Genomic DNA, 26,130 nt, shown 5'->3' with positions numbered 1-26,130 from the left:
ACTCTTTCCAAAGATCTACAGAATGTGTCTGTCTTCCGAGTTAATCCTGATGTATTTAAGGTCTCCCCCATCTCTTTCAGTTTCATGTATAGATGAGCATATTGATCTTCAAGAGAACCAATTTTGTCGCTTGCTATCTTTTTGGTCTTAATATAGCTATACAAGTTCTTAGGTTTCTCTTTCATCTTGTCTGCAAGAGCAATTTCATGATCTCTTTTAAGCCCTCCGGATTTCTCTCTCAAGTGTTCTCTTGCTTTCTTATACTCCTCAAGCCCCTTTGATCCCAACTGCCTATGCTTGATATGTGCCTCCTTTTTCTTTACCAGATATGTCCCTTCTTTTCCTTTACAGCATAGTGCAGGCATATTCAACAAAACTTTAACTAAACGAATATATTTATCCATGCAGAAGAATGACAATCAAAGGATGGCAAGTACAATTCAGTCTGCTCTTTAGCTGAAAGTCTGGAAGAACTGTGAAAATACCTGTGATTCTGCTCGCAAAACTTTTGCGTGTTACTAAAGGAAAAAGGGTAACAGGCTCTTAAAAGATTTCCTCCTCGGCTGTAATTCCATCATCAAGAAATTGGCAGGAGCAGTCACATTTACTATAGACAGGAAGAAGCATGTACTCCAAAACAACTCCAAAAAACTACAACCACAGAGACAGGAAACAAGTGCCAAATACTACAGAAGTCCACTGTGTACAAGTGATATTTATAACTTTATATTCTTAATGCAATTACTTTGTTACCTTTGAAGTCTTCCACATGTTAAAACTATCCTATTGATGGCCGAAAACTGAACAATTGAAAACTTTTTTTGAATAGGCTAACTAAGTGGCATACTATTAGATAATTGTATAAAAGTCTAAGATATCCTCTCAGGGGAAGAGATTGAGCAGTAGTTGGCAGTTCTGTAGCAAAATGCTGGCAAGCTCCAGGCTGTTTGTCAGCCTGATCTGAACTCCTGGTTCACCACTGCACCCAGGGGAATTCCATAATGAACTGAACTGAAGGACCAGATGCACTTTATATCTGGCTCCTCAGCTTTACATGGACATTTTTAGTGCATCCAGCTTTAGAGAAGATGCCAAAAAGACAACTATAAGGTAATTGTTTTAAAATACTTATTTCAATTAATATTAATATTTTTAATTAATTCAATGTGTTTACTTCAGTCTACTGTAAAAATCTGGGAGCTAAAGTTTTCATTTCATTTTCTGCAGAAGTATTAAATTGCCCATTTTCTTTCCCTCTATATACCTTCCGCAAGTAGGAAAAGTTGTCTTTCAACTTTTCAAATTGAAGTTAACAATTTTAAACGATGAACCAGGCATGCAAATTCCTGTATTAAAAAATAGGTTATTACCTCTTAATCTAACAGGTTAGTAACTGCAATTTACTTAAAACGTTCTATTGAAAGGAAAGGATGGAGGCTTCTCGTTGGTTTGATTTATTCGATATCTAGGTTTCAGCATTTTTTTTGCTGGGAACGTTTTATATTTAAATCGAGCTGCATTCGTAAGCACTCAAATAGATGGACGCCACTTCTAGCAGCCAGACCAAACAGCAAAGGATGAAGTACACGAGAGAGATTTCGAACCTTGTGCAATGGCACGAGAACAACAACCCAGCCATTAACATCAGCAAAACAATCGAGGTGGGGTTGTTGGCCTATGGAAGCAGGAGGGGAGAAGTAGGGGTAAACACAACTCTCTCTTCGTCAATAGAGCTGGTGGACAGCTACAAATTCCTTGGCATTCATATCACCAGCAACCACATCTGGTCCTCCACACTGATGATGATGATCAAGAAAGCACATCAGTATATGTATTTTATGAGGCATCAGAGAAGATATGACTTGTCCAGCAGGATCTCTTTGGACTTCTACAAATGCGTCATAGATAACATCTTGATGGGTTGCATCACCTCCTGTCTTCACAACCGCACTTCTCTGGGCTAAAGAAACCTCTCAATAGTGATAAACACTGCCCAGTTGATCACAAGTTCCTTTTATCCAGACCATCTTCACAGAATGCTGCTTCACAAATAATGTGCTCCATAATGTACTGGTTAGGCACAGGAGTACATTCAGCCAGAGACTCATTCCACCGAGATGTAACACTGAGCGTCACAGGAAGTCATTCCTACCTGTGGCCATCAAACTTTACAACTCCTCCCTCAGAGTGTCAGACACCCTGTGCCGATAGGCTGGTCCTGGACTTATTTCCACTTGGCATGATTAACTTATTATTATGTAATTATTTATGGTTTTATATTGCTATATTTCTTCACTATTCTTGGTTGATGCGGCTGTAACGAAACCCAATTTCCCTCGGGATCAATAATGTCTGTCTGTCTGTCAAAAGGCTAACCGCATCATTAATATGCCTGCCATCCTGACCACTCCCTTTTCTCTTTTCTTCCTTGTGGAAACTAGTACGGGAGCTTGAAAGTCCTGATGACCAGATTCAAGAAAGGCAATTTCCCCACTTCTTTCAGATTTCTGTACCAATCACCTTTTTCAGATTCCGTTCCCAGCACTGCTGCCTCATTTTTGAAACCTTAATTCATCCTCTCCCAGTTATTGTTACTATCATTTTTATACTGTTTTTCCAACTTGCTCAGACTTCTATTTTTGCTCCATTCTGCTGTTTTGCACTTACCACTGCACCCATTCTTATATTATTTATTATACCGTGTATAATCTTTGCTGAATTGCACACGAGCATGGAATTTCATTGCACCTTGGTGTATGTGACAATAAACTAATCTAATGGAAACTGTTATGTGTTCTATGTTGGCCTAATTAGTCTCAGGAAGATGCAAAAGATCCCAATCCATGATTTTAAAAAAAAGTTGAGACATTATTCCCAGTGTTTTGGTGAACATTAACATCTCTGAACTAACGAAACTAAAACAGATTTTCTGGTGGTCATCACATTAGTTTTTCTGGGTGTTAGCTAAGTGTGAATTGACTGTGATGTTTCCAACATTGCAACAATGATTACCCTTTGAAAGTACTTCACTAGCTGTGTATTTTAGGGTGGCCTGAATGCATGAAAGGTACTGCTGCATCAATGTAAGATACAGAATGAAAGAAATTGGAATGGTTGCATTTGCTTTGTCCTTTGAGGAAATCATGACGATGCCTACTCCACCTTGCTATCCTATCCCCATATCACTTGATATTCCTGCATTCCAACAATGTATTGAATACTGTCTTGAATATTTTCAATAACCAAGCAACCACAGCCCTTTGAATAACAAAATTCCAAAGATTCACAATCTTAAATGAAGTTTTTCCTGAAATCAGATCTAAATGGACAACTTTATCCTGTCCATGTTTCCTGTCACTATCTTCTACCTAAAAGAATCAAGCACCTAGATTCCAAGTGATTGGTGGCAAGAGACAGTCGAAGCTCAAACCTATTTAGCATATTCAACTTTCCTTCTCATTACTGCTTTGATTCCTCCTTTCCTCCCTCAGGAGAAGGTATCCCAAAGAGAAAGGTTAAGATGAGGGCAAAGGGAAACCACCTCAGTTATTGCTCCTCAGTAAATGACTTAAGAATTCAAGTGTTCGCAAGTTTAATTAGTAGAGGATGGAAAGGGGCAATACAAGCAAATATCCCATATGTATAGCACACAAGGATATCTGAGAATTCCCACCTAATACACTAACTGCAGGTGGGTGAAACTGCAATATTTTTTCAATCATTTTTTAATAATTTAACATGCAATTTTCACAGCCAGTATCAATAGGGGGTTAAAAAAAAAGCTGGGACTTTAACAAGGTTCTTTCGAAGACCGTGACCTGGAGTTACACTCTGACTTCGGTTCTCAGGACCTCATGGCCGGCCGCGTTTTGATATCCCAAGGACGTGGCCTAGAAGACTAGAGTACCTTCAAGGTGTTGGATTGAAATGGCTCTGGAGACAGGCTGATTCTCGGCCGGTGCCCCAACTGACTCGTCATGGGAAGACACTTAACATCTAGAGCAACGGGTTAGCTGCCGTGGGCTGTGTGTCCAGAAACCTGAGCCTTTCTAAGGCCGTCTCTCTGGGTAGAGCTCAGAAAAGGCTACACAACAAACTTTTAACATCATGAATCAGCAAGTTGTTTGTTATGTCTCCCCTCTCGCTGTGAAACGGGGACACATCTTTTTCCCTTATTAGGGAGAGAGCGAGCCTGTGAACGAGTAGTCTTTGAGGTACTGCAAGTCTGTGATGCTTTGCTGCACGCTTGAGTGCTCGGTGGAGGGAGCTGATGCTTTTTTGCTGGTGGGGGGGCTTTGGGGTTCTAATGTTTAACTGTCATTCATTCTTTAGGGCACTCTCTTTTTGTGGATGTTTGCAAAGAAAAAGTATTTCAGGATGTATATTGTATATATTCCTCTGACATTAAATGTATCTTTTGAAACCTGTTGAATGCTATAGTGGGGTGGCACAGTAACAGTGGTTAGCACGTGCTTTACATCACCTGCGACGGGGCTCAATTCCCACCAGTGTCTGTAAGGAGTTTTTATGTTCTTTCCATGACCTCGTGGGTTTTCTCCTGGCGCTCTGGTTTCTTCCCACAGTCGAAAGACGTACTGGCTGGTAGATTGATTCAATCTATAAGGAGCTTGTTGGTGCTTTTCATTGTAGCATTTTTTTATTTTACTACTTTTACTCAGTTTTGATACTAACTTTGACAAACATGGGCTTTGTATAATTTCCCACGGCTGGATAATACAGCAGGGGGTGAGCAGAGTGCAACACAAGTCTCCATAATTTCAAAGACATCACAACGTCAAAGAAAACTGATTTATGACTTTGACTGCACTTTGTATACTGCAATAATAAACAACTATAACTATGTATTACAAGTTTGTATTGACTGGTATTGATCAAGATCATTATTGGTTTATATTATAAAATCAGCTATCGATTGATTCTTGCAGAAGGCTGGCATAATTCCACATTATTAGTGCAAATTCTAAGTGATGGATTAAAACCCTTCATTTCACTATTTACTGGATTGTTGAGTCCTGAATTTTTGTAAGATGTATAGCAACTCCTGACTGTGGATTTTGATCAATCACTAGATCTCAGCTGGTAATATCACATTAAAAGGTATCTGACATGGTTGTTACATGAGATTTACAGTTCCTTATTTATTTGTGGTTTAGTCATTAATCAGTTTGTCTGTATTGGCTTGTAGTTAAATTAATGGGCTATCATGCTTCATAGTCCAGTAGCTGAGATAGCTGAAGCAAAGAATGAATGTTGGTTCTCATTTTAAAAAATAATCTATCAGAGAATATCACTATTAGGCCCCTTTAAGTGAACTGAATTATTACAAAGACTTTCATGTTTCTGCTTCCTGTTGTTTCAGTTGAAATGAATGCTAGTGTTTTCATAGGATGAATTGATTGGAGGAGTTTCTGAGCCAGGCAGTACAAGGGGCTGTGGAGAAATGTAATCAACTGTGTGTTAACGCCTCTCCCTTGCTCCATCAATCTCACTCACCATTTAACATCAGTTCCATGAAGCAGTGTCAACATGCATTACATAAATAAACATTGTAAAAATAACTTGAAAAAAATTTAAGCAGAATCTATTACATTTAGGAATAACATTTTATGGATTCATAAATGATCATCATTGCTTGCAACATGGCCTGTTGAAACCTGTTTAATTCATCTGTCAAATCTTAAAGAATTAAACTTTAGTCTTGTTTGAAATTGTCTGAGCCAAGTTCATGTTTTGAATCTTTTTTTTAAAACTGACTTGTCTAATGGAAAAGGCAGGTGTTCCAGGCTTCCTTGAGTGCATGTTAAAGTCATTGTATAGCATGTTAATGCCAGGCTTGTTTTTCTCATTTCCTTATTTATATCTTCTCCCTGGCAATTTCACAAATAGCATTCACAGATGAATTTAGCCTACCCATTTTGAATGAAGCTAATTTACACATAATCTGCTCTTAATTAGGAGATGAAGGAGAATGTGTAGATTCTGGTCTTCTGGGAAGATTAGAGCATGCCAGAGGAAACTAATGATAATATAATCATGTCCATCTTCATAAAAGAAGTCTGTAACAATAATACATAAAGTTCCTGCTATCTGGCACAAGGAAAGTTGCTGCAAGTATCTTTCTCAACTGACCCCTCCCGATTACCTTTCTTTATCAGCAAAACAGGGACATGCAGGATGATTCAAATACCTACCACTCTATCTGTGAAAAAAAACTACTTCTGACATCTCCCCTGTACTTTTCTCCAATCACTATGCTGTATAAGGTGCTGGCTATATACTTTGCCTATGCCCCTCACTATCTAATACACCTCTATCAAGTCACCTCTCGTCCTTCTTCACTCCCAAGGGAGAAAAGCCCTAGCTTGTTCAACATTTCCTCATAGTTGTGCTCTCTAAAGCTTCCGTATCCTTCTTACATGAGGCAACCAGAACTGAAGACAATATTCCAAGGATGGTCTAAACAAAGCAGCAGCATCACCTTGCGGCTCTTGAACTCAGTCCTCTGACTAATGAAGGCCAACACACCATACACTCTCTTAACCCATACGAACGTGGAACCCAAGATCCCTTTGTTCTTCCACGCTGCTAAGAATCCTGACATTAACCCTGTTTTCTGTCTTCCAAGTTTGACTTTCCAAAGTGCATAACTTCACACTTTACTGGATTGAACTCAATCTGCCGCTTCTCAGTCGAGATTGGCATCCTATTAATGTCTCACTGTAACCTATGACAATTTACTAACCCACCCCTTTCACTTCCTTGTCTATGTTATTTATAAAAACACAAAGAACAGCAGACCTAGAACAGATCCCTACACCAACCACCAGTCACCGACTTCCAGTCAGAATACGCTCCATCTACTACCAATCTCTGCCTTCTATGGGCAAGACAATTCCAAATGCCTCTTGACATCCTGAATGAGTCTACGACAGGGAAAATGTCTTACTAAACTCCCTATACACCTAGTCCACCACCTTACCTTCATCAGTTTGTTTTGTTACAGGCTTGTGTGGTGCAATGTGCCTCTCACAAAGCCATGCTGAGTACTCCTAATCAGACTATGCTATGCTTCTCCAAATAAATTTTATAGCCATCTTAGAAGTTACAGATCTGGAGTGAAGTCAAGCCATCTATGTAAATTTGCCTAAGTAAAAGTATATTCATCATTCTGAACAGAAATATTCTAGCATAAATGTTGTAGGTAAATGTAATGACTTCTTTTGTAACTTTTCCCACTACCCCTTCCAACCCCATCCTCAAGTACAATTCTGTTCTGTATCCTTGAGAAACAAGGAAAAATCAGAATGTGGGTAAATGTACATTTCTCCAATTTGAAGGCAGATTATAGTAATTTGATTTCTTTTGTTTGTTTATTTGTTAATTTATTTGTTTGTTTGTTTATTGAGATACTTTGCCCTTTGAGTTGTGCTGCCCAGCAACCCCCAATCTAACCTAATGAATGGACAAGGTAGTCACATTGGAGTGATCCCTGCGTAAAGCAGAAAGTTGGTGGGGGAGATGTATTCGATGGTGGAATTGCTCCCTACACAACTCCACTGTCCATTCGTTTCTCCCCAGTGATCTCCCTCCTGGCACTTATCCTTGCAAGCGGAACAAGTGCTACACCTACCCCTCACTATCATACCCTAAACTGTCGTTCCAGGTAAAGCGGCACTTCACCTGTGAGTCTGCTGGGGTCATATACTGTGTCCAGTACTTCCAGTGTGGCTTCCTGTACCCATTTTAATTCCACTTCCCACTCCAATATGTCTATCCATGGCCTCCTCCACTGTTGTCATGAGGAACAACATTTAGGTTGGAGGAATAACACCTTATCTTCCGTTCAAGTAGCCCCAAACCTGATGGCATGAACATAGATTTCTTGAACTTCCAATAATGCCCCCACCTCATCCCTCTCCTTCACCATTTCCCATCCCCTTTTCCCTCTCTCACCTCATCTCCTTGCCCGCCCATTGACTCCCTCTGGTGTTCCTCCCCCCTTTTCTTTCTTCAATGGCCGTCTGTCTCTTTCACCTATCAACAACCCAGCTCTTTACTTCATCCCTGCCCCTTCATGTTTCACCAATCACCTTGTGTTTCTCTTCCCCCCCCCCCACCACCTTCTAAATGCACTCGTCAGCTTTTTTCCCTCCAGTCCTGCCAAAGGGTTTCAGCCTGAAACACCAACAATACTCTTTTCCATAGATGCTGCCATCCTGCTGAGTTCCTCCAGCATTGTGTGTGTGTTGCTTGGATTTCCAGCATCTGCAGTTTTTCTCGTTTCTGATTAACAGTTCACCCTTACCATTTGAGGGGATCTTGCTGCACACAAATTGACTGCTATATTTATACATGCGCCCACCCTTCAAAAATTATTTATTCCCTGCAATGCTCTAAAAAATTCAAAGAAGTTACTAAGTAAAATCTTGCTTTACATGACTTTATTGATAGCTTTATCAGTAACATAGATCTACATGGGTCTGTGTTGTCAACTTCACTTAAGTTGTCAGTATTGCTTCAAGACTGACAAAGGGAACCAAAAAAAAAAGTCACTGCTCATGTTCCTTGACAACCTCCCTTCAGTCTGATAGAGAGTGAATACAAGACCATAAGCAGCATTACTTGAAATAGATCAAAATAGATCACTCAGATCCTTAAGACATTCAGCAAGCTCTTGGCAACTCATTTCAACTGCATCCTCCCTTTTCCTTTAGTAGTCAAAAATATAGCAGATCTCTACAGAGCATATATTTAATGACTGGCTATACATAAGTCTTTGAAGGAGAAAAATAAAAGAACATATAATATTATGTGGATGACAGTCTAAGCCAGACAGAATGGATACCTGGACTGGAGCACCTGGAGCTGGACCAGGGCTGAATAACTGGACTGTCCACTGAGTGATCCTGATTCCAATACAGTCACCATGCAGTCCGATTAGAAGACTGACTGACTGCCTGGAGCCAGATTGCTGACTGACTTTCGAAGCCAGATTAAGATCAGTCCACTGCAACCACCCAGAACTGGAATACAGAGTGGCCACCCAGAGCTGGAGAGAGTGGCCACTGAGAGTGACCTCCTGGATCAAAGCACAGTATGTCTGCCTGGAGTTTACCCTCTGACTGACAACCCAGGGTTTGACAATGAGTGACGACCAGGAGCTGGATCAAGAGTGACAGCCTGCAGACAAAGTTTTGACTGCCTAACTGGAGCCAGACAGAGTCACTACCCAAGGAGATTTCAATTTTCTAAATTTCAGCTGTGATTAGTTTAATTTATCATCGTGGTCAGCACAGACCTAGTGGACTGAACAGCCTGTATACAGTATACACTGTACATTTCTGTATTCTGTATGAAGAAATTTCTCATCTCAGGCCCAAATGTTTGAACTTCTTTATTTTGAGACCATTCTAAACTCACCAACGTGGAGAACAAGATCAGTGATTTTATGGAACTTTAATTATTTTAACTTCAGCATTATATACGCCTAAAATGTGATAATCTTATATTTTCAATTAATTGATTTTATGACATATTAAGTATTCTAAAGTCCTCTTCAATTTAAAGTTCAGGCTGTGCTTGAGTAATTAACAAGTTGGGTGAATATTCATTGGAATAGTTCTATACATACATGGATCAGTAACACTAAATGAAGAGGACAAATAAAAACACACCAAAAATACTGTTGCTGCATCTTACCCACTTAATTCACTGGAATACCTTGCCACTGAAATAAAGCGGTCTATACACAAAGAGAAGAAATGGATTTATAACTAAAAAAAAATTAATTTTCTGTATTAGCCTGTGGCTAGCAATAATTATAAAGCAAGTAACAGAACAAAATTTCCTCAGAAACAGGCATTTCAAGAAGATTTCTTGAATAACATCAATTAAAATTTTGCTGTTTTTTTTGTTTGCCACTTATTTCCATTATTTTCATGTCAGGCATTTGCTACAGATGAAGGAAAGCCGAATCTAATACTAAGTCCATAAGACCATATTACACAGCATCAGAATTAGGCCATTCCACCATGTCTGATTTATTATCCCTCTCAACCGCATTCTCCTGCCCTCTCCCTGTAACCTTTGATACCCTTACTAATCAAAAACATATCAACCTCTGCTTTTAACCCAATGACTTGGCCTCCACAGCTGTCTTTAGCAATGAATTCTGCAGATTCCATACGACCATAAAACACAGAAGCAGGATTAGGCCATTCGGCCCTCAAGTCTGCTCTGCCGCTTCATCACGGCTGATCTATTTTTCCTCTCAGCCCCAATCTCCTGCCTTTTCCCTCAATATCCCTTCATGCCTGACCAATCAAGATTCACTACCTCTGGCTGAAGAAATTAATCTTCATCTCCGTTCTAAATGAACATCTCTCTATTCTGAGGCTGTACCCTCTGGTCCTAGACTCCCGCAGTATAGGAATCATCCTCTCCACATCCACTCTATCAAGGCCTTTCAATATTCGATAGGTTTCATTGAGATACCGCCATCATTCTTCTGAACTCTAATGAATACAGGCCCAGAGCCATAAAATGCTCCTCATAAATTAACCCTTTCATTACTGGAATCATTCTTGTGAACCTCCTCTGGTCCATCTCTAATACCAGCACACCTTTTCTTAGAATCAAGACTGTTCTTGACTGACAATCAAGAGACAAGTGTGAACAAACAACAGACTAGTTAAATTGTATTGCCTTCTTTTTTTAATTATTTCATTTTCAGGATTTCGATGTTGCTAGCAAGACTACTATTTATTGCCCATTTCTAATTGCCCTTGAGAATCTGTTGTTCAGCCGCTTTCTTGAACTGCTGCAATCTTTCTGGTGAAAGTACATTCATAGTGCTGTTGAATTAGGAGTTACAAGATTCAGACCATGTGATAATGAAGAACAAAAAATATATTTCTATATCAAAATGGTGTGCAACTTCTGCTATTGCGTACTCTTTTAACATATCCTGACAATCAAATGCTCCTGACCTGTTAACAAATGCAGTTAATTATCTTGTATTATTATTATTAATACACCTTTTGATCACACAGCTGTGTTTGAAAAACCTACTGAAATATAGGAAAAATAAATAATTCCATTTTTCCAGACACTATGCCAACCAAACTGATATATTTTAGTATTCCAGTACCAAACAAAAGAGAATCTGAGCTAAAGGGAATTCAAACTTATAAAACTTAGTGGTGTGTTGAACAAGCATAATGTTGTAACAAACAGTACGGTCACAATTATTCAGAAAAGTCTGAATTTATAAATACATACTGCAGTTTTGATACTCCAACTCTGCAGTAATGCTTCCTTAGTGTATGCCTGACCAATTTAAACATGCAAGATTGAAACTCTATTCCCAAAAACTAACATGATTAAAATTACGTTATTTAAAAGGGTCTAATCTTATGCTTTAAAACTATTTGAACATAAAATGAATACTTATTGGAAGTTTGGATCTTGCTATTATTTTTTTCAAAGTAACTCATTACTGTTCTGAGGTTTAAGATGTTACACTTCATGAAAAGTGCACTGCCAACCTTTTCTTCCTTCCTCATTATACTCCAACCACTCTCACAGATCATGCTGCCGAACAGAAAAGAAAACCTAGCTAGATCTGGGAATTTGCAACAATTCATTCTTGACAATTAGAATCTACATTTCTGAAACGAGTATTCTCTCCTTACTGTTTTAATGTAATGACTTTACATTTGCTTTAAGTCCAAATTCCATTTTTAACGGTTGAAATCTGCAGACAGACAACCTAAGTACTTACTGTACATTGCAAGCCTATGCTATCATGTTTACATCTGGTGAACAGAGAAAATACTTGACTGCTTTATTTTTATGCCCCATTGATTTGACACTATCAAGTTCACAGATGCCAAAATGAAATCCAAAGTGGCTTTAACCAATTATTTACATTTGAAACTGTCTGCTTTACATTTTTAAAAACACTGTTCAGCATCCACTGATATCATAAATAATGTATCATTTCCCTTATTTGGTACCATACAGAGCATAAAAAAAGTTTGAATAGTTAACCACCTAAGAGCTAAAAATGGTTTGAAGCTCTCAGGAAAGTTTCTATTTACTCTTGGACATAGATTACTTCAGCTAACATTTTGCCACACAGATACTGTCTAGAATAAATGCTTCAAACTATTAAAGGAAAACAACTAAATCTTACAGCAAACTTCTACAATCTGGAATTGCAGCACAATCTCATTCTACATAGAAATTTTTAGTCAAAAATTTCATCATGCCATTTTTAAAACAATATCGAAAGAAGAGGCAATTATTTTTGGAAGATTTTAATAAATAAGTTCTCCATGTTTGCCTTTTACTGTTACAGTTTAACAGTAGCATTTTATTGCTTGATGTTTGATTTTCTTTTGGAATTTCTGCTCTGTATCCTAGGAACATCCATCCATTAAAAAAGACAAAAAAATTAATTTAATTGATATTTCCGATTTCACCGGGTTTTTTTTGTTGAAGTTCCCTCCTTACCTTGGGAAAACCTGCAGGGGTTGAATATCTGTCATCTAGATGCCTGCTACAAATCCCTTGAACAGGGGCATAACCCAAAGGACCAGAGGGTCAAAAACTCATGAAAGACCAGTCTGACTCCGGTATTTCATTTCATTTCTATAAAGAATCGGTTCTCCGCTCCAGGCTCAGTTTATGGAAATGAAAGGGAAGACTAACACCAAGTTACACTTATGCTTTACCCTTAATCTAATTCCACAGTGCAATGCAGTCTCAAAGGTTTATAACTGTACATCCACTCATTACTCATGGCTCATGTAAGTAAGACTACACCACCTGAGTCAAGTCAGTCAATAATCACAGAAAGATCCAAAGCTCTAAACAGGAACATATCCATGTAACACACATAAAATGCTGGAGGAACTCAGCAAGCCAGGCAGCACCCATGGAAAGGGGTATTGTCCATGTTTTGGGCTGTCCCATCAGTAGGACTCAAAAAAAAAGATGAGGAATCAGAGTCAGAAGGTGGAGGTAGGGGAGGAAGAAACACATAGGTGAAACTGGGGGGGAGGTGGGAACAGGTGAAGTAAAGAGCTGGGAAGTTCATTGGTGAAAGAGATACAGGGCTATAGAAGGGGATAAAGAAGATAGGAGAGGACAGAAGCCATGGAAGAAAGGAGGAAGAGAACCAGGTAAGTGATGGACAGGTAAGGAGATGAGCTGAGAGACGGAAAAGGAATGGGGAATGGTGAAGTGATTGGGGGGGGGGGGGGCACTGCACATCACCAGAAGTTCGAGAATTCATTGTTCATGCCACCACCAGGTTAGAGGCTGCCCAGACAGAATATGAGGTGTTGCTCCTCCAACCTGCATATCCATGTATAATTCTGACTCAATTATAGAAAGCAAAATATGAAAGAAAGGATGAATAGAAAATACAAGTTTTAAAAATGCAACATACAATTAAAGATTTTAATCAATGGACTAATTATGTATTAAGGTCAGATTGAAAAGAAATGCCTAGAATTCATTCCTGGTCAGGGCTAAATAGTGGAGAAACTGACAGCTTACTTTAAAAAAAACGCAGTTGCTGGAAACCTGAAATAAAACCAAAACATTATATAAACACTCAATGGGTCAGGTAGCACCTATGGAAAGAGAAACAGGTTGTAGGTCTGTCATCGGAACTGGAACAGTGAATATATACCGTAAGATAGTTTTAAGCCCCAGAGATTATGGGGCGGGGAGGGGGGTATAGCTGGGATGAAAAATAGGAGTGCCAAAAACACACAGTTTCAATTCTACACAGGCCGCTTCCTCGGTGTATTTTCTAAAGCACTGACAACTGTATTGGCACTGCTTTCTACATTTCATATTAATCTCAAAAATTTCATTGCTTTTGTTGCCAGTTTTCATTCTACATTCTCATGGCATACATCGCTTTTTCTTCTTTCTGGATCTGTTGTCTCCATCTCAGTAGATAGATCGTCAACAAACATTCATGTTAAGCCCACAAACTCCTACAGCTACGTTAACTATACTTCCTCCTACCACACCTCGTCTGAGAGGATTCCATTCCTTTTCCCAAGTTACTCCATCTCTGTCAACTCTACTCCAGTGATAAGGCTTTCTGTACAGATGTTGTATTTTTCACTTAACTATGGTGTCCACTCTACCATTGTTGATGGAGCTCTCATCCATGCATCTTCCATCACCCAGACCTCTGCTCTCATTCCCTCTCCTCCTGATCAGAGCTAGGCTAGAGTTCCTTCCAAAAGTCTTCACCGTCCACCACACAAGACTCCACAAACCTCTAAGATTTATCTTACCCTCCCCTTTCAGCATTGCTTTCTCCACTGTCCATGCAATCACAATACCTGCACTTTTAACTCATCCCTTTCCACTACCCAACAACATAAACCATCCTTCTTATGATTCACATCCACTTCTTCCAATCTAATATGCAGCATTTACTTCTTAGGATGATCTCTCCTCTGCATCAGAGAAACCAGGCACAGATGGGATACTGCTTCTTGGAACACCTTGTCTCTGCCATTTGGATCTTCCATCCCTCTCCCACTCTGTGTAATGTTTTTAACTTTTTATTCATCCCATGGACCCCTACCATTAACCAAGGGATCAATGAAACTCAGGATGGGAACCCCTGGTCTACACTGTTCTAACAAGGACCAATATAAAGTTTGAAAATAGTACCTCACCTTCCATCTGGGCATTTCTTTTGTTTATGTGTCATAATATCAAACTCAATAATTTCAGGTAACTCACTTTCTCTGCATCAATCATCACTCTCCACTGATGATAATTGATCTTATTGAGCATTTCAAACATTCTCCTTGTGAATTTAATTCTCTGCAATTTACAACTTCTACATGAATCATTGTTTGTTTACACTCTAACTATCCTCATTAATATGTCAACCAGACAGCTTTATAAACAGGCAACTCTGCAAGACAACTCTGCCTTCCCCCTTTCAGAAATATTTTTGCCCTACACAGGCAACAGCTGCTTTACAGCAAGGGTTCCCAACCTTTTTTTATGCCATAACCCTTTTCATTAACCGAGGGATCTGTGGACCACAGGCTGGGAAACCCTACTTTACAGTAACAGAAATATGCACTTGCAGAAGTTAAAAGTCATATCTCAAGTATGACACAATATTGCAGAATTCACAAACCAACATGCAAAAAATTGAATGCAGAATAAAATTCATTCTCACAGATTTATGTGGAAAATAGTAAATAAATAAACATTAAATTTATCGCTTTTACAGCTTGCGTTCTTGAAATATGTGCAGATGTCCCAGTTTGTGTTACAGAAAATTGCAGTGTGGACTGTTTTCTTTGAATGCATCCACAATAACAAGTGAATTCATACATATTCTTTCTTCTTTAAAATCAACTTATTTTGTTGTGTGTTTTTTTTTACAGATCTGATGAGATTTTCAATATTTCTGTTTTACTTTTCACAGATGCTAAATAGAAGCTGGGTCTTTTATTTCATTTCTGAGATTCAGTGGATGTCCTGAAAAGATGCTGAACTTCACTGTAGATCACTTTAGGGATCAAGGTGTCAAGCAGAAACAGTTTTTACGCAGACTCCCCAGCATCTAAATCTGACCCTACCTGCCAGAACAGATACAAGCCTGGGAAATTAGTTAGTTAAACCCATTACCTCTACTGAGGCATAGGCTCGACAAAGTCCTGTGTGCTGGGCCAGTCTTTCAAGTTGTCCCCAGGTGCAGCCCAGTTTCTTGGTGTCAGTGTTAATGTCGATGTCAACTCGCCATGTGTTCTTTGGCCAGCCTCTCTTCCACTTTCCCTGGGAATTCCATATTAGCATTTGCCTGGTGACGTTGGTGCTCGGCTTACACAGTACATGTCCTATCCATCCCCATCTTCTTTTCCTTAACTATTCTTCCACTGGTACTGGGGTGCTCTGTGCCATAGATCGGTCGGTGTAGCTGATGACTTCTGGCTAGTGCATCCAAAGGATTTTTTTGGAGACAGGAATTAATAAAATACTGCACTTTTCTCATGATAGTTTTTGTTGTCCTCAACAACAAAGACTGGGAAATTAGGGGAGGAAAAATCTGCAGCATGCTGATTAAACTGAAATATTGAATCTAAATAAAAGTGTATATTCTGCAAGTGAAGATATTTAAGGACGAAGGGGTCAACTACAAAGGCATAGCTTTTACAATACTTTCTGTTAAGAACTGCAACCCTGAACAACGGACAACTCTTAAATCACTCTCAGGAATGTACCATGCAGTCACAAGATGAAGGCATAAACTCACAGTTCTCCTCATAGTGAACTTGTGATTTCAAATGCTTTAATTTGGGCAGCTGCCAAGTGGAGGCCAGGCATTTCCCCAAAGAAAGGAGGAAGGAGAAAATTCAATCCAGGGGACTAATAATTTCATTACAACTAGAGCCTCACAGTTTTTAACCATCTTTTAACTTGATGCAGAAACACTTCTCAAAACAATCTTTTTTTAAAAATGAATAGATACTGGGGCTAGACTACGAGTTTGAATTCCCAGCTTTTAATATTTCACAATTTACCACAATTATACAACATACATAATTCTGAATGAATAACAAATGAAAGATTCCTCAATTATTTAAGGTTGAAACATATTGAATGTTTTCGAAACTTATCTTACCCTGTGAATCACAAAACAAAACCTCTATTCTAGAAAGACAATATTTCACGCTCCTCCCTATCTTGCGTTCTTCTTTACATACTCAAAAGACCATGACAGCTTTCTTGACCAGTTGACTCCTACACCAAGCTGTCACTACAGTTGCTCCTGTTACAAGCAGGAAGAAAATAATACAAGACTCATTAACTAGTGATGAGAACCTAACAGTTCTCTCTATATTCTCAGATTACTTCCAAGTGAAAACACTGACTGCAATTTCCCTCAACTGTCGACAGACCCCTGGACATAAGCTTTCATTCAATTAATCTATCAATCAGTTAAGAAAATCTCATTTAGTCTATGTATGGCATTCCATGTCTTTGGCAACAATTATATGAGATGCTACTTTGAAATCGTTAATTCTAATAAGCTACAAAACCCACCAAGGTCACTGAAATAAATGTCAGAATAGCGCCAAAAATCTTGGCATTCTTTCACAATTTTTAAAGAGATATTTTGCTGAAATTTAAGGAACTTTCACAGCTTAAATAGTGAATCTTGACAGACAGTAAAAAAAATGTCAACAATCAAATACATTGACTTCATAACAGCGCACGTCACCATCAAATGTGCTTTGAGAAAGCTTTTTCAATTCAACAGCATCTCACACTGACTTTCTAGAGCCACTGCAAGGACTCAGTATCAAAAGCAAAATAAAATTACCAATTTATAGAGATAATAATGCAACAGGAAACTACAAAAAAAATTACAAACTCACTGTTTAGTAAAGGTATTGAAGGAAAAATACAATTAACTATTTCATTTATGTAAGTTTTTTTGTTTCTTACCCATGGGGAAGTTAAGAACTAAATAGTGGCTTACAAGAAAAAACAAAACTTGAAAAAAAACTTTGTAAGACATGGGGCTTTCAGAAAATATACATTAATCAGCCACCAAAGCCAAATTCTAAAGTTTGGTCACTATAGTAAACCTTTACAAATAACTTTAGTAATCCTATTGCAAAGTTTGCAAGTTACAAGTTTTAATAATTTACTTGGAAGACTACACCAAATAAAACTAAGAAAGACTAGAAACATTTGAATATTCAATTAAACCTTTAATCTCTTTTGAGGTAATCAAGGCAAGCATTTAGCTTTAAACTATTGAAAGTTAACTTACCCTCTGCTTCCGGCACATCATCAGCAGGCTTAATCTGTGGCCGTGCTAGAACAATTGCTGCCATGGTTAACATGGCCCAGCAGACCAGGCAACTAGGCATCCTGTTAGTGAAGATAGCTAAAGTGGTGCTGGAACTCCATCTTGACTCTAATCCCATCTGAATTCTTATATATAGGCATGAAAGATAAATGTCCTCGTCTTAACCACGTAACTCCTCCCTTGAGAGGCTGTAACAGTAAGAATTAGTTCGTCAGTTGAACATTTATGGAAATCCGCTTCAATGCAGTGTAATACTCACAGTATGAAAATTGTTACTTTTACAATTGTGACAGTTACTCCACATTATAACATTGCAAAACAAACTTAAAAAGTCTTCAAAACCATGTTTTCTTTACCCCCAAAAAAGAATTATTTTACTAAAGCTTTTAAAGTCTCCTATTTCCACAGTATCATGTTTGGAGAGCATGAACCCATATATCATGGACTCAGTGAAATGAATCACAATAGATTAATAGTTGCAAAGGAAATATGGCATCTTCCCCCCTTACTTCCCAGTTCTGTAGAGGGTCTCAGCCAGAAACGTCAACTGTTTATTTATCTTCATTTATCTTTATTTATCTGCCTGACCTGATGAGTTTCTGCAGTATTTTGTGTGTTCCAATAGGAACAAAGATCTCATATTCTGTGATTTAGCACTGTACTGCTACTACAAAACAACAAATTTCTTGCCAAAAGCAACACACACAAAATGTTGGAGGAACTCAGCAGGTCAAGCAGCATCTATGGAAATGAATACATAAACAGTTGATGTTTTGGGCTGAGACCCTTCTTCAGGACTAGAAAGAAAGGGGTAAGATGCCATACCCCTTTGCACCTTTTAATCTTTTGTGATTCATTTCACTGAGTCCACGATATATGGGTTCATGCTTTCCAGTTCTGAACAAGGGTCTTGGCCAGAAGCATCAACTTTTTATTCATTTCCACAGATGCTGCCTGACCTGCTGAGTTCCTCCTGTATTTTGTGTGTGTTGCTTTGGATCTAGAGCATCTGCAGACTTCCCTGTGTGTAAAATTTCTTGTCATACAAGACAGTGGTAATAACCCCGTTTCTGATTTCTGAACTTTCTTCAATTAGTTTTCCCTTTTGTATTCTTTTTGCAATTGAGATTTCAAAGAATTCTACTGGAAAATAAGATTAGAACTGCTCCACTAAACAGTGTTCAGTCAGAATTACAAAGTATATACTTAAAATAACTATGCATCCATTCAGTATTTTTCCCAGTTGGTATTGGAAATGAGGATGCAAATAATAAGTGAGCGGTCCTTCTGTACAAGCATTGCATGGGAAACTGGATGAGCAACCCAGGGCTTCACAGCCTGAGTAATAGATATTCTGACCCGAGTCAAAATATAAAGTCATGTATAACATAAAAATCAGCTAAAGGAAATTAAGTAAAACCACTACTCAAGATTAAAACACATGAGAAAAGGATATCTCCCTCCAGTGTCCAAAGTCAAAAAACTCTACCTAAAACCAATTTAGCACCTTCCCTGACCAAATATTAACTGTTTAATTACAGAACCTGAAAGAAATATAATTCCAATACTTAACGATACTTCACTGATCCGACGGTATCAATTTACATCAGTGAGAAATTAAATTAGCTCATACTGCATTTTTCTGCGCAAGAAAGTTCTGTTGCTGATCAAGATTGAGTTACACTTAGCTTTGGAACAATACCTTTCACTTCAGGGCTCTCTAACATCTCTAAGCATATCTTGCTTACATGATGATTAAACGGAGTACATGATCTGCAATTCAAAATATCAAAATACCAACACGACCATCTGACCACAATTTCACATGGAACATGCACTGCTAATAGTGTAAATTATACTTTCAGCAAGAGAAAATATTTCAAACAATCTCACTCAATTTCAGAAGCTTTGTATTTTTCCCCAACACAATTTATAAAAATACTCTGCTATTTATGGTTATGAAGCAACAGAAAACTTTAAAGTATTTTCCTCATATCCTTCATTTTGATTTTAATGTACTTTTAGTAAAAAGTATCATTACTTGGCTAAATTATACCTTCAGATAATTTGACCAAATAAATGACATAATTTGAGTATTAAAAATGACAGGATTTGCATTTATACCCAGCAATATTTGCTATACAGAATACAGATTGCTATATACATCTTCGCTATACAGAATTACAATCATAACACAATTGAATAAATATTTCAGAAATTACTAGTTTCCTCAAGAAACATTTACATTTTATAGTATTTTAAATTGCCACACCTTGTGTGGTAATGTTTTTTAAAAAATACAGTCACTTTAAGGAAAAATGCTCTATTGGTCTATAGTACCTCAACTGGAATACAACAGTGGGTATGCAACTTTTCTCGGACTGTTTACATATTGGCCCCTTGCAGCAATACAGAAATGCACAGCAATCCTTGCACGGTTCCTAATACAGTGAAAGCACGTCTTTTTTGAAAGGGAACTTTGTCTCCCTCCACAGACTACATTGGGGAGGAGCTGTCAAGTTAATTTGATTGATGGCCTCAATGCCACCCGCTCTCCAAGCCATTTTCACCTCATCACATACCTGCCCAAATTATTCTAAACATGGGAAAGGCGGCGAGGTTGAGAGAAGCACTGCATTCCTACAAGCTAAAAAGCCTCCATGTACAGTTTGCAAGTGAGCACTTGTTTTGCAGTGACTAATGAAGTTTAACTTCAAAATGTATATCGAACAGAGACGTTATTACTTTTCAGACACTTTTCTACTCCCTAAGAATACCACAATATTACATATAAAGCATACATAAAAAGATATACCGCATTTCTGATTTCAAACATTACATACTGTCTCATTTTTTAAGCATACAATAATTGCAATCCAGCGCTGCCTGGAAGAACCTTAACTACCACAGTACGAATATGACCCACGTACCCCACAGCAGACGTGTGTACAGGATGAATTAAAGCAAGGAATGTAGGCTCCCTCGGGTACTCTTCTAGGAACAGTTGTCCCTGGACTACTTGGATCCAACTGCCACGGGTCTCCGAGGAAAAGTCAACTACTTGGATCAATGAAACATGACCCAAACACACATATCCAACATGCGGCTCTCGCAGAATGAACAGGACTGTCCATCTCTGTAGATAAATTTAGCTTACTTTTTTTTAAAAAAACGGAGAACTATATTACAATTCCTTGACAGTATTCCTGTAAGAAAGCGGAGATAGCAATAGAGTGCAAAAGCAGATTCTGTGGCCCTGACTGTGAATACACTTCATTCACTAGCTCGTTGCAATCTCCAAAGCCTTGTGCTGTCTGTAAATCTTTTCTCCCTCTCTCTCCCCTCTTTGGTCACTCCCCCCCTGTTTGTAATCCGAACCCGTTCCTGCATTGAGCTTCATCATCAAACAAGCAGAGCAAACTGCCTCTGCCAATCAAATCAGTTTTCAGTAATGTTTAACTCTGTGGGCCAGGCTGTAACTCCTCCACTTCCCAGCATGTCGAACTTGGCACACGGTCTGCTGGCATGCCCCTCGGCTCAGTTTAGTCCCAACACATGAACAAATATTTGAAAGACTAGTAGCTGCTGTACTCACATAGCAAAATGAATTTAGGAACAGGAAGCTGCAAGACAATGAGGTATTCATTAACGTCTACCTATTAGTCCAGAACGCACTAATAGGTAGTAGAGGTTATTTCGTTGCACAATGACAAGGCAGAGAACATTTTTTCCCTTCAACAGTAATTTAGGGAGTTTACTCCTTTAGTTCTGAAGGACAACAATCAATCAACTGCAGCTCGTTTAGGTAAATAGCCTACCACTGAAAGAAGTGTGGAGACTAAAACAAGAGGGTTGTCCTTAATTTAAAAAGCACAAACAATGAATGTAAACAATTTCATCACGGTGTGGAAAAAGGCTGATCACAGCGAGTTTAGGGAATCTTTCACACTAATTACGTTTCAGAATGGAATCATAATCTATTCACTGATTTTGAAAAGTGATTGGCTGCTTTGAAACTCCTTCAGGGTCTTATTGAACGTGAATGGTATAGCTAATAAGCCCATTAATGAGCACCCCCCCCCCTTCCCAGCGGAGTGTGAATGACAAATAGACACTAGTCAGCAGATTAGGGACCAAGTGCAGTAAAGCCATCAGAGGCTCAAGGTGACAGTTCAGCCTGCAAAGAGAACAATAGCCCAGTTTTATCCAAAAGCAGGGACTGACAAGGACGCCATTCAACAGATCTTCACCTCCCTATAGGAGATCCATTTTATTTTGTCTTTCTCTGACAAAATATCTCAAGTAGCCTAAACTCCTGAAAGACCCCTGAGACTTCCTTTCAAAAAAAAACTACCCCGTTATAAATTTCATACTGAATAGTCAATAGGCAGTCAGAACATCCGTGGGAGGTAGTAAGTTGAACAATGCTCTGTGATTATAAAATGCAGAGATATTCACAAAATGTAAGCTATCACTTTACCATTTATTTGGGATGCCAGTGTATTTGTCATTTGACTGGGAAAGCAAAACATACTGTTTTGGTACAAGAATATTGTTACATTAATTACCCTGAATGTTTTTTTCCAGCATTTATTTTATTGAGACAAAAGTACTGAATTCATTTTCAATCTTAGAAAAGATTTATTCCACTGATGCCTTTAATCAAGATGTAGCTCATGTAGAACAAGAAGCAGAAATAATATAAATTTCTCATTGCTTCTACGGAAAAATGAAGAATAATTTCAGAGGATTCAGAAACAGGCAATGTTCTACTTTCATGACATTTTGTCCATGTGTCACTCTTTAGTGTGATGAGCATAGACACAAAGAACAGCCATTAGAAGCATCACAGTTCAAACTGATTCTATGTTCACCAAACACACACGTGCTCATTTCCTGGCAGAACATCTAGCTTACTTAATGAGGTTAAGAGCCTGTTCCTGTAATGTACTATGTTCAGAGTCATCAAATATGTCTCGGGAACATGGATACTGACTTTAACTTCCATGGAAATCTGAATGCAAATGATATAGCTATCACTGCCATCTTCAGAAGGTTACTTACATCAACACAAGTCAAGAATCAAATCTGAGACCATTCCAAATCATTTTCACAATGAAATTGTTAAAATGTTGAAAACAATTAGAGCAGAAGCAAATATTGCAAAATCAAAATAGCAGTTTGAATGTAATATCATGAAATGAACATTTCACTTCAAGTAAACCAAAACACAGGTTTTAGAGTCCTTTTGTGTGATGAAGTAATGTTATTGAATGCTACAATACTCTGAGCACGTCTAATTTAACTACATTTTACTATGCTGTGAATAATGGAGCTAATTTATCCCCTAGCTTCAAGTTTACAGTGGCAGAATCTGCCACTAGATTATCCAGTCAAGATACTTTAAACCCATTCACGCAACGGTGCCAGAACGTCTGAGCCAGAGCCTATTCCCACAGAAAGTAAATATAGTGCCTTTTAATCTGCAATTAATTATTTCAAAAAGTATACTTTGACAATCTGGGAGCCAGAGGAGATATAAAAAAGGAGGAGCTTTCAAAATGTAAAGTATTTTAAACACTGCTAACTTACACTGTGCACTGTGTGGTTTTGGACCTGTTACAAAAGGAGCCTGTGGTCTCTAGGTCTTTGAGCTCTCCTAGACCAAGATTAATCATCGGCCAGATTTACCTCAAACAAATGCAAAGGTACTGAAAGAAGAGCAACTCTTGTCACAAATTCTCCATTTACAGACTTTATAACAAAATATAGCAAAGGTTTATATGACAGCACATTTCAACTCAAGATGATAAATGTGGTATTTATTAATAAAGCACCATATAAAATATACTATATGTAATTTACCTGAGATGCTGAAGCCATGTACACATCAATTTTGTAACAGGCATGATCTCCAAGTAAAAGCAAATTTACATGCTTAATACCTTTAAAGACACACAAATCAATCCAGTTAGACAATATGTGACATGTACATGCACACACAATCAAGTGCAAAATGATTGGCAGACACATCTATTTATTCTGAGTCCTCATGTGAAAATTGTCAGTATAAGACACAACAAACTAGGACTGCCAAAAGCCCAGGATAAGAGATAAGAGGTAGCTCCAAACTAAATCAGTACAGCATGTCTTTTATCCTGCAATTCAACATATTTTAATATGTTGTAATGCAGGACAAGTTTTGTCACCCCTTCAGGTCTCAGATCCAAAGTTGCTGAGTACTGCAAAAGCAACAAGAAATACTTCAGGCAACACACACAAAATGCTGGAGGAACTCATCAGGCCAGGCAGCAGCTATGGAAAAGTGTTCCTCCAACATTTTGTGTATATTGCTTGCATTTCCAGTATCTACAGATTTTCTCTTGTTTATGAAGAAATACCTCAGAGAATGGAGGTGAGCCAAGCTAATTACTGAAAATCATGGGAAGGATGGAGTGAGCTGCTGAGAAAACACACCTACATTTTTGAAATATAAAACTGTCATTCAAATCATTAGATGATGTAAATTGTCCTCTTGTCATACTAAATTTCTTCCATTAGAGGCTGCTTATCCTTTGGATAATTCAAACCCGAATCAATTCGCAGCTTGTGATAAAAGCAGAAAATCTGAACAGATCTGCTGAATTATTCTTTGAACCAGCTCCTGAATCAGAAATCTCACACTAGTTTCTAAGCAGTGCCTCACTAGTTAGCTATAAATGGCAAGAGTAATTTTCTCATTTCCCTTCGCCACTGGCAATGCTAAGTGTATACCCACACATGGATATTATAAACTGCGTGTATTTCTGAAGTGTATCTTCTGAGCATGGCTTACCATCAAGACCACTAAATTGGAGAATTATTCCTACTGTACTTAGAAATGGTGGTGGTAAAAGATTAACCAGTTGAATGGAGAAAACAATTCAAGAGAACAGGTGGAGTATTTTACACTTAAAATTACACAATTTACTGAAAATAAAACATTTTAATTGACTAGATATATTAAAACATTAATATTAGATAATAATTTTAACATATATCTAATAATTTCAATGTTACATACATCATTAAAAACATAAGCTAGAAAGACAAAGATAGAGATCTCATATACATTGCTGGCGTATTGGTTGCTCAGTGAAAGCTCTACCATCTTTCTGTCACTTAAGCCTCATCCATCTTTTTGACTGACAGCCCAGGTGGAATGCAAACAAGTCTTTATTTTTGCTCCTGTGCACCTACAGAACAACATGATGTACACCTAAAAAAAATCACTAAACCACAAGTATGTTGATTCTGTTTCTTTAATTCAAAACTAATAGGTGATAGATGTTTGGAGTAGTAGCTAAACTTGCTGGATTATCTTGATCTGTTGAAGTTATAAATGAGAAGTACAACTCATGATGTGTCTGATATACAGTTTATAGATAACTATATGCATGTTGCAACTTCATAGGTTCTTCACTTACTATAAAAAGGAATAACATGCACAAATGTTGTCCTCATTTTACAGCAATATTACACATAGAATATGGCTAACTGGATCAATTAGATAATACTATAAGCTTACAAATGTCCTCCAATTCCTATAAAATTAAATTTGTGCTGTTTTATACAAAAAAATATATCAAAGAAACAGGCTGCCCTGCTCAATTAGCCCATACAGTAAACGGAACAAAAACCAAACTACTGGAGGAGCTCAGCGGGCCAGGCAGTGCCTGTGGAGTCAAAGTATTAGTTGATATTTTGGTCTGGGACCATGCATCAGGACTGCGATTGTAGGGGAGAAAGAGCCGGTATAAACAGGTGAGAGGGTGGAGGGCATTAGAGGCAGGTAGGAGATACGGTAGGTGGAACCAGGTGCAGAGGGAGATGATAGGCAAATGGAGCCAGATGAGAAGAGGGATAGGTGAAAGTTGAGAAAAAGGATAAGCAAGAGGCTGCAAAAGATGATAGATAGGGAAAGTGATGTGGAGACCCAGGAGGTTTAGTGCATGGTTGATAGGAGGATGGAACCATTTTGGTGGGGAGGGGGAGTACTGGGAGTGGGTTGGAGAGTCTGGGTGAATCAAAAAGAGAGAGAAAGGAGCAAGGTGGTGCAGCATCTTTAGACAAAACAGAATAGAGATGTCGCTCACAAGAAACACCAGCCTCTGTCTCTACATCCACCAGGCTACATCTACCCCAATTCTGTTCTTTCCCTTTATCTGCCTCTACATATCACTTTATCAGGC

The 26,130-nt window shown here is 38.3% G+C and overlaps 1 protein-coding gene across 9 annotated transcripts in view; it reads right to left on the bottom strand.

Moving 5' to 3' along the window:
- Positions 1 to 26,130, bottom strand: part of LOC140715460 (fibroblast growth factor receptor 2-like) — a 182,349-nt gene that overhangs the window by 79,367 nt on the left and 76,852 nt on the right. For 2 of the 9 annotated variants that reach the window (XM_073027689.1, XM_073027690.1), the window contains one exon: positions 17,861 to 18,087. In XM_073027689.1, coding sequence (XP_072883790.1) covers positions 17,861 to 18,017 — 157 coding nt within the window. In that variant the 5' untranslated portion in view covers positions 18,018 to 18,087. Of the gene's footprint in view, positions 1 to 17,860; positions 18,088 to 20,239; positions 20,356 to 20,829; positions 21,325 to 26,130 lie in introns of those variants that run through there. The other 7 variants (XM_073027686.1, XM_073027692.1, XM_073027691.1 and 4 more) reach the window with 7 other exon arrangements.

The sequence above is a fragment of the Hemitrygon akajei genome, chromosome 23 (assembly GCF_048418815.1).
Source record: "Hemitrygon akajei chromosome 23, sHemAka1.3, whole genome shotgun sequence".
In the NCBI taxonomy this organism is placed as follows: domain Eukaryota; kingdom Metazoa; phylum Chordata; class Chondrichthyes; order Myliobatiformes; family Dasyatidae; genus Hemitrygon; species Hemitrygon akajei.
Note: the sequence above shows the minus strand (reverse complement) of the source record. Positions and strands in the feature narration are given on the sequence as shown.